The sequence below is a fragment of the Oryza brachyantha genome, chromosome 7 (assembly GCF_000231095.2).
Source record: "Oryza brachyantha chromosome 7, ObraRS2, whole genome shotgun sequence".
Lineage (NCBI taxonomy): Eukaryota > Viridiplantae > Streptophyta > Magnoliopsida > Poales > Poaceae > Oryza > Oryza brachyantha.
Genome location: NC_023169.2, coordinates 8,662,076 through 8,671,253, shown reverse-complemented (window position 1 = coordinate 8,671,253; position 9,178 = coordinate 8,662,076). Strand labels below are relative to the sequence as shown.

The following is a 9,178-nucleotide window of genomic DNA, read 5'->3' as shown; positions in this document are numbered from 1 at the left end:
TCTTGCTCCAAGTTTAGAATACAAGTGAGCTAATTTTAGGCATGTGTAAATATTAGGAATGCATTTGGTAACCTATTGGAGATATAATTTCTAGCTCAATTCCCAAAATTTAGTTTTAAGGATCAATTTTAGACATGTTAGAGATACTCTTAGGCAACTCCACTTAGGCCGCGTTCAGCATATGTAAGAATGAATGTTAGTTATCCGATGCGAAAAATATAGTATTAATTAGTACATGATGTAAAAAATTATAAAATAGATTAATATGATTTTTTGAAGTAACTTTTTTTTAGAAAACTTTTGTAAAAAATTAAATATTTTAGCAGTTCGAAAAACATATGTGCGACAAACAAAAGAATTTAGGGTTAGTTGTTGGGAGCCAAACGCCGCCCTAGTACGTCATTGTTAATGTGCCGAAATAACTTACAGAATCGCTACATGGGAGTATGGGACTACTAGCTAGAATTGGTTTTTGTATTTTACGGAGTAGAATACATAGTTTTATATGGGGTTAAGTAGAGTAACCACTTTGGAAGGTTAAATAGATTCTTTTTCCCCTTTAATTAGGCCGTGTTCATTCACCCCATTAGTTAACTTATACTTCATTGTTTTTCGTGCGCACTCTTTCCAAACTGCTAGTTAACTTATACCTTATTGTTTTTCGTGCGCACTTTTTCCAAACTGCTAAACGGTGTATTTTTTGTAAAAAAATTCTATAGAAAAGTTGTTTTAAAAAATTATATTAATCTATTTTATATTTTTTAATAATTAATAATTAATTAATCATATACTGATTTATTACTACGTTTTTTTTACCAGGCCGTAAGTTAACTTCCGTATACATACCGAACGCGGCCTAGGTTCCAATGGTAAAAATGACACATCTTTTCCTTCATTTACTGGCAGAGTCTCCATAGATAAAAGCAGGATATCACGGCCGATAAGTCAATAACTGAATATATGCTGTCTGCCATTTGTTTCATGCAACCTGAGACAAGTTTTGCATTTTTCTAAGCTTTTTTCCAAAGGCCCGTTGCATTGGCACCGTAAAGCTTATTCTCTGGGCAACAAAACAGCAGAATGTATCAGACTCGTATCATGTCACTGCATCTTCACTCATCAGACTGTTAATTAAGCAAAATTGATGATGATGATGATAATAATAATAATAATAATAATAATAATAATAATAATAATAATAATGAGGGGCTGACTTGTGGGGACCAAGCTCTGAATCAAGGCCATGTGACTATGACTTTGAGATCCCCCTCTCTCAGTGGATTGATCTCTCAACACACATGCATGGTGTGCCCAGCCCAGATCCAAGCCATTAATCATCCATCCATTTCCTCCTGTTCCTTTGCACCTAGAAAAAAGAAGTTACCAAAAGGAGATTATTATTATTATTATTATTATTATTATTTCTATTAAAATACAGGTAATATATCTATCTTAAAATAAATAAATAAAGATTTAATTTCTTGAGTGGGTTGAGCAGTTGGGAAGCTGCAGGAGAGGGCTTAGCTGAGACAATAGTGGGCAGAACTCTGGCCACCGGTCCAGTGTTCCCCATCAGGGAGTTCATCAAAAATATTTTGAATGTTGCATAATTTGTGGTCCAAAAGGCTTTATAGCCTTTTTGTGGGGTCTTGAATTATGCCGGTATGATCTACATACCATAATATTCACTTTCTGTTTCTGCTTTTCTCTCTCTTCTTTTTAACTTCAAGATAGCAGTATGGCCCGCTGGTTTCAACTGATTTTGGATTTTTTTTGCATATAGGTTTTTCAAGCTGCTGAATGATGAGTTTTATGTAAATAAGACGAATAGTCAAACATGTATAAAAAAATCAATGGCGTCAAACATTTAGGAAAAGAGGGAGTAAGATAAAAGGAATGGTTTATGCTTCCGTTTTCAATCTCAGAGTTTTATAAACAAGTGTATTTTAGGCCAAGTTTAAAAGTACAATGGTCATAACTCCAAAACACAAAAGCTACAAGGTTACCTAGATGTAATTTTTGGTTTATTAGCATAATAAGATTGTCCTGTAATATGCCCTACTGAAATCCAGTAGAAAAGTTGCCTATTTTGTTTGTACCTGAATTTTGTTTTAACTTATAAGCTACTACTAAATAATAAGCCCCAAAAGAAGGGATAACTGCAGATTAGTGGCACACATGCAGATGGATCCATTTGGATGGTTTTGAACGAAAACTTCCGCATGCGTTTCGTTTTGTCGTGTCCTCGAGGTGCATTCACTCTTCAAAACTTTGGACATGACAAACACACCATTTGAAACTTTTGCTTGTGCCATGTGTCACAGCAAAAGATGCAGGCCAAAACTGACGTTGGCTTCTGAGAAATTCACAGGATTGGCAAATTATGTGTGATATCTATCCTACCAACCAAATGATACTCATAGGAATTATAACTTATCGATCAAAACGATTTGTTTACCCCCCACCCCCCCCCCCCCCCCGAATGAACGAATCCTAATTGCAAATGAAACCCCATCTTATTTTGAATCTGAAAATCTTACTTTGAAGCTGAAAATTAAGTAGTGTTCTTCTCTCATGACAATTTTAGATTTTCTCAATTATCCAACTTCATAGTAGCCATTTAAAATGATGTAATCAACGACTATGGAATTGAAATACAATTTTAAAAGAATTTGGTGCAAAATTTTCGTTGTTTAAAAGTTTATAAAGCGTGTCAATAAAATGTAAAATCGAAAAAAAACATGGCAAGCACTCCCAGCATATAGTCCATGTTGAAAATGGAGTATAGGTAGAAAAAATCGTTCTAAGAATAGCGCATCCTCCATATTAAAAAAATAATAATATTTAAAGTTTTTTCTCCTTACTTCATATTTCAATATCTAATCACAACAGAAGAGAATAAAACCATATGGTTACAAAAATATTAATAATATATATGGAAGATATAATATGGATGTGTGTTATATTAAAATAAAAACTAATATGAATAGATAATTTATTTTAGACAATCATTTAAATAACAATATAGACCATTAAATTTGAATGAACAATCAGGAATGGTCTCATGCCTCGTGTAAAAATCCAGCCGGGGAATGCTCTCATGTAAATCGAGCACAAACCGATTTGAAACTGCAAAAGGGAGCGAGGGATTTGGGGGCAGAAACAACGGAGAGAGAGAGCGAGAGGAGTAGCCAAACCAAAAGGTTTCATTCTCTCTCTCTCTCCTCGCTTGCAAGGCTGCTTCTTCTGCTGTCCCAATCTCTCTCTAGATTCCAATACTTTCCCCCTATTCCTGGGCAACCCCATCATGAGAGAGGAGGAGGAGCAGGAGGAGGGTGGTGGTCTACTAGCCTGGCTCTAGAGAGAGAGAAGAAAGAGGAGGAGGAGGAGGAGGTCCATACTAGTAGTAGTAGTACTCTTCTTCTTCTGGGAGTAGTACAACTGAGGAGGAAGAGGAAGCAGCAAGGCAAGAAAGGTGAGTGGCAAGGGATTGGTTGGGAAGGAAGAAGGCATTTGGGATTCTTGCCTTGCGCCTCAAATTCTTTTGATTGTGTTTGTTGTTTGCTGCTGCTGCTGCTGCAGATCAGGGCGGGGCGTTTCTCTTGGAGCGGTGGTGGGGTTGGTGGTGGTGGTGGAGGGGGAGGATGGCCGGGGTGGTGGAGGCCGGCAGGTACGCGCACAGCGCGGCGCACCACGCGGTGGCGACGAGGGACCACGCGGCGCTGCGGCGGGTGCTGGACGCGCTGCCGAGGGCGCGGGCGCCGGAGGAGATCCGGACGGAGGCGGACTCCGTGGCGGAGGAGGCGCGCGCGGAGGCGGCGTCGGGCGTCATCGACCGCCGCGACGTGCCCGGCCGCGAGACCCCGCTCCACCTGGCCGTCCGCCTCGGGGACGCGGCAGCGGCGGAGATGCTCATGGCGGCGGGGGCGGACTGGAGCCTGCAGAACGAGCAGGGGTGGAGCGCGCTGCAGGAGGCCATCTGCGCCCGGGAGGAGGCGCTCGCCCGCGTCATCGTCCGCCACTACCAGCCCCTCGCCTGGGCCAAGTGGTGCCGCCGCCTCCCCCGCGTCGTCGCCGCCATGCGCCGCATGCGCGACTTCTACATGGAGATCACCTTCCACTTCGAGAGCTCCGTCATCCCCTTCATCTCCCGCATCGCGCCCTCCGACACCTACAGGGTCTGGAAGCGCGGCGCCAACCTCCGCGCCGACATGACCCTCGCCGGCTTCGACGGCTTCAAGATCCAGCGCTCCGACCAGACAATACTCTTCCTCGGGGAGGGCTCTGAGGACGGCAAGGTGCCGCCGGGCTCTCTCTGCATGATTAACCACAAGGACAAGGAGGTGATGAACGCTCTGGAAGGGGCCGGCGCGCCGGCCTCCGAGGCGGAGGTGCAGCAGGAGGTCACCGCCATGTCGCAGACCAACATCTTCCGCCCCGGGATAGACGTCACCCAGGCGGTGCTGCTCCCGCAGCTCACATGGCGCCGGCAGGAGAGGACCGAGTCCGTTGGGCCATGGAAGGCCAAGGTGTATGACATGCACCATGTGATGGTGAGTGTGAAATCGAGGAGGGTCCCCGGTGCCATGACGGATGAGGAATTCTTTTCGGCTTGCAATGAGAACGATACCGAGAGTGAGGGGTTCGATGATGTTCTCACTGAAGAGGAGAAGAAGCAGTTGGAAGCCGCCCTTAAGATGGACTCTCCAGATGGCGGTGGCGAAGGCCAGTCCGACACGTTTGTCGGTCCTCGACATAGTTGTGTTGAGCCAAGGGAGAGGGAGATACCAATTGAGGATTTGAGCATCTCTGGAAATGGGGAGAGTAAACATGATAAGAAAGGTTGGTTTGGTAACTGGGGAAAGAGGGGCCAGAGTAGCAAGCAGGAGGGGACGAAGAAGATGGCACCTCCAAGGAGTTCGCTCTGTGTAGATGAGAAGGTGAGCGATATCCTTATTGAATCTCCATCAAATGTACAAACTAGGCCAGGAAGGCATTCAGTAGATGTAGTAAGAGGGGATGAGAACAGAAGGGGCAAGGAAAGGGATTATCGGAGACCCGTTGCATCATCAGAGAATGGGCATAGGCGCAAAGAAAGTAGCAAAGAAAGCGAGTACAAGAAAGGCCTAAGGCCTGTTCTTTGGCTTTCCCCTAACTTTCCACTACGGACTGAGGAGCTCTTGCCACTGCTTGATATTCTTGCAAACAAGGTGAAGGCAATCCGTCGCCTGAGGGATCTCCTTACAACAAAACTGCCACCAGGAACTTTTCCAGTCAAGGTATGAATTTTAGTAATAATCTTATATCTTTTGTTATGCATTTATGTAATGCACTTCTTTCTGCCTGAACGATCATGAAGTTTATTTTTGGTTGCCAACGCTACAGTAATGATCTGGGTGTTTGGTTGCAACCTGTAAGTTTTACCATGTTTGTTTCTGGTTATCTGTCAAATTTTGGACTCCTCCATGCTGTCACTTACAATGTTGAACATGCATATAAGTCAACTATTAGATCACCATCTAACAATAGTCAGCAAGTCCATATAAATATATACTCATGTATCTTTATCATCGTTAGATTTTTGCTGCTTCTTGTTGTGTAAATTTAAAGTCCTTGTTTACACTTTGCACTACTTGCTGGTACAATGAGGCATGGATAACAAGTTAATAACAAAATCATTATTATTTAGTATTTGAATAGATGGGAGATGGGACTGTTCAACCATAAATGACCTATAGCTACTAACTTAGTAAATATGTAATCCAAGAAAAGTTGCTATATATGTACTCCAAGAGAAGCCTTATGCATGAATGTCGCATGTGGCCCGGCACATTAAATCCTTGGGAGGTCTTCTTCCTTTTTCACTTGTCTCTTGTTTCATGGATTGTGAAAGGATAGCATGGACTATGGACTATGCATTTTGGATTAGCATGGCACTGATAACCATCATTGACTATTACTTTCTTGGGTCATAAATATTTGTGTTGGACACATGGTTCAAGAAGCCGCTAGGTGCTAGTCGGCTCCCAGCTGCCTAGTGCCGAGGTCCCACCAGGTTGGCGTGCCTAGGCCAGACCAATTAGTCAAATCCAAGAAATTAGTAAGCTTATTACATAAAAACTAGTCTATATAAAACTAAAATAGCAACAAAACACGACAAAAGGTAGTTCAGCCGCCTACGCCACCATCTAATACCTAGCTGAGACTTTTAAAACACTGGTTGGACATACCATTGGTCAAGTTTTTCAAATTTTGTTCCAATGTCTTTTAAAATGATTAGATTGGATGCAAGAAAACAAGAAAATCATGTACAGATTCATCTTAGGGCACTCTCACAATATTTTAACTTGTTTTCTGAAGGGATTGTATGTTAGGTAGCAAGGTACATTTGCTTTACTAACTGTTTTGCTTGGTGCATTTACACCGTGCCCCCCCCCCCCCACCACCACCACCACCACCACCCGGGGGGCGAGATGTGTAGTCTTTGTTCCTTTGCTCTGCATTTATAGGACTGGAAGTCATCTCAAACTCTGAATTCCTCTCGAATTTAGTGGACAGATGCAAAATCTTATAAAACTGAACATGTCATTCTGAATGTACATATCAATACCTCAAGCAAACACTTAAGGCTGGTAGCTGTAACTATTCTCAGTTTAGTTGCTACGGTGAGATCTTGTGATAACATCTGATACGTTGCAAAATCAAGATATTTCTCCCTTTTGATCCTATTCCTATACTAATTTAAAAGGAGGGAGTTGGGGTGATGGTGTGCTTTACATCCACTCCCCACTTGTCAAGATATTTCTCCCTTTTGATTCCATATCTACACCTGGACATGCTTGTGGTTTTTGTATACTCTTTGCAAAAGTTGCATTATTTGCACATGTGTATATGTAGATTGCTGATTGGATACAATTATTATTTTCAGGACAATTATATTTTACATTTTGGAACTGTCATATTTGGCATCTATCCCACTGTCTGGCATGATGCTAGTTAGTTCGTAATGTTGACATGCTAACTTGTAATTACTACTAGTATATACTTTACTCCGAATTTGTAGCTGCATCACTTATTCGATCAAATTTACTTCCCCGAGAGTGAATGAAACTGACACCATTTTCTCATGCTGCCTTTTTAGATTCATAACTCTTTTTTATTATATTCTAGCTTCATATTTCCTACCAAAAGAGTGTAATGTATTAACTTAATAGATGCATTTTCATACTCAGTTATTTTGGACAATAGTCTATTTAATGAAGCCGTCTAGCAGAGGTTCTTGTCAAAATATATCAAACTAATTATCCAAATTTAGTATATTATGATATACTTTTGTGCTGTGTATCATTTAAGTGGTTTGATTATGGGATTTGGCTTTAATATTTGTATGCACTAGCTTTGAGTTGCAGTAATGTCATCTGTTTCTCTGGATTCACATAGCTATGCGCTTATAAAAGGCATATTATACTTTTGCATTTGTTCTGTCGATATTGGTGTATTTCCATGTTCATTGCTATCTTGGTGCATTCATGAAAAGGTAACTATGGCATTCCATCCAATCATCCATTTGATTTTGTTGGAAGGAACCAGGGCCATGAATTATGTAGGGAGATAAACAGGTGGTGCGGGGGTGGGCCGAGGTGTAAGAAAAGGATAACTGGAACTGGAGAGAATAAGATATTCAAATCTTACTATTAAAAGAAATATACTAGGCCATATGTTCAATTTGCACAATACAATAGGGTATATTATCTGATGTTTTATAATACTTTCATCTCAGTTGATAATTGTAAGTAGTTGAATATTTATGAAAAGAGTAGTGTATGTGCAGAGTTGTTAATATAAAGAACTGCTAACGTATTTGCCACATATGCCTTCTAGTATTGTTTGAAAAGTAATTTTTAATATTATTGCTGTTGTCTGTTGAAATAAATTTGCTGGATTGAGTAACAAGGTGAATTGGTGATGTGGTAACACTTTATTACTGTCAGGTTGCCATCCCAGTTGTACCCACAATCAGGGTGCTCGTGACATTCACAAAGTTTGAAGAGCTACAGCCATTGGAGGAGTTCACCACACCGCCTTCCAGCCCTGACAATTGCAAGAGCCCAGCAGCACAGTCTTCCTCAAGTTCTTGGATTCAGTGGATCAAGGCTCCTTACCGTCAGAACTTCTCAACAGCTCCAGGCCCCAGTAGCCGTGTAGAGGACATCCAGGACCCATTTGTCATCCCTGCTGATTATGTGTGGACGACGCCAGAAGAGAAGAAAAAGAAGACACAAGAAAACAAGAGCAAGTCGAAGAAAGGCCGAAATGGGGCATAGATAGATAGCGCAGGTGGTTTGAGACAATGTCATGGATGACCCTGAAATCATTTACAAGGGTTATACTTGGTGATAATACCTTCTGATCTAACAGGAAGGATGAGTGGGGGATTTGAAGATTTCGACAGAGCTGAAGGTGACTGATGTCGAATGTCAAGAAACAACCGCTTGTCTAGTTTCGATGTGATGAAAAAGATTTGTTCGCAACATTCTTTGGTTTAACCCAAATCATTTCAATCCTGTTTATTATTGCATCAACCCTGCAGGTAGTGTTTGACCGAGTTGTCTTGCTGGCGTTGTGGTGTTTTTTAAGTTTTTGCCTGCCTTGCTTCTTCACCGTGCCGACATCCAAATGCGTACCGTATTTCTGTATGTTGGGGTGGTACAAATTTTGTGAGATGGAAACTGCACACTTAATCTAAAGTAGATCACTGTATGGTAGATTAATTTTCTGTCTTTGCTTGGTGCAGGGATCAATCTATATTCATCTCTGAATTTGTTTTGAATGTCTGGTGTAATGTTAGCTTCTCTTGAATTTTTCGAGACCCAGCCACTGCAATTGGCTGGCTGCACCTGCTATTCCGAATTTCGTATGGCTTAAGCTTAGGCATATCATGCAAAATCTAAAATTTCATTTGCTTACTACAAGTTAATAGTACGGCTTATTTTTTCTATTCATTTTAAATAATGTTTATAATCCACCCTGACACTCGGAAAAAACATGTGGATATTCTTTTTGGTCCTCGTGGATATTCCTTTGTTCGTCAGGATAACGTTGATGCATCGTATTATCCACGTTCTTATCATTGTACAACACTAGGTTTTCTGCTGCTCTCCCTAATATTGCATCATTT

The 9,178-nt window shown here is 41.4% G+C and overlaps 1 protein-coding gene across 1 annotated transcript; it reads left to right on the top strand.

Moving 5' to 3' along the window:
• The first annotated feature begins 3,441 nt into the window (after window positions 1-3,441).
• Window positions 3,442-8,819, top strand: LOC102716703 (ankyrin repeat domain-containing protein 13C-B). The gene is made up of 3 exons (XM_040525806.1): window positions 3,442-3,475; window positions 3,583-5,279; window positions 7,992-8,819. Exons 2-3 carry the CDS (start codon window positions 3,645-3,647, stop codon window positions 8,322-8,324), a joined length of 1,968 nt encoding a protein of 655 aa, XP_040381740.1. The 5' UTR covers window positions 3,442-3,475; window positions 3,583-3,644; the 3' UTR covers window positions 8,325-8,819.
• Window positions 8,820-9,178: the final 359 nt, after the last annotated feature.

Coding starts and splice junctions, on each gene's coding strand:
- LOC102716703 (XM_040525806.1), top strand. CDS start 3,645: ATGGCCGGGGTGGTGGAGGCCGGCAGGTACGCGCACAGCGCGGCGCAC. Junction 5,280..7,991: donor CAGGAACTTTTCCAGTCAAG/GTATGAATTTTA, acceptor TATTACTGTCAG/GTTGCCATCCCAGTTGTACC.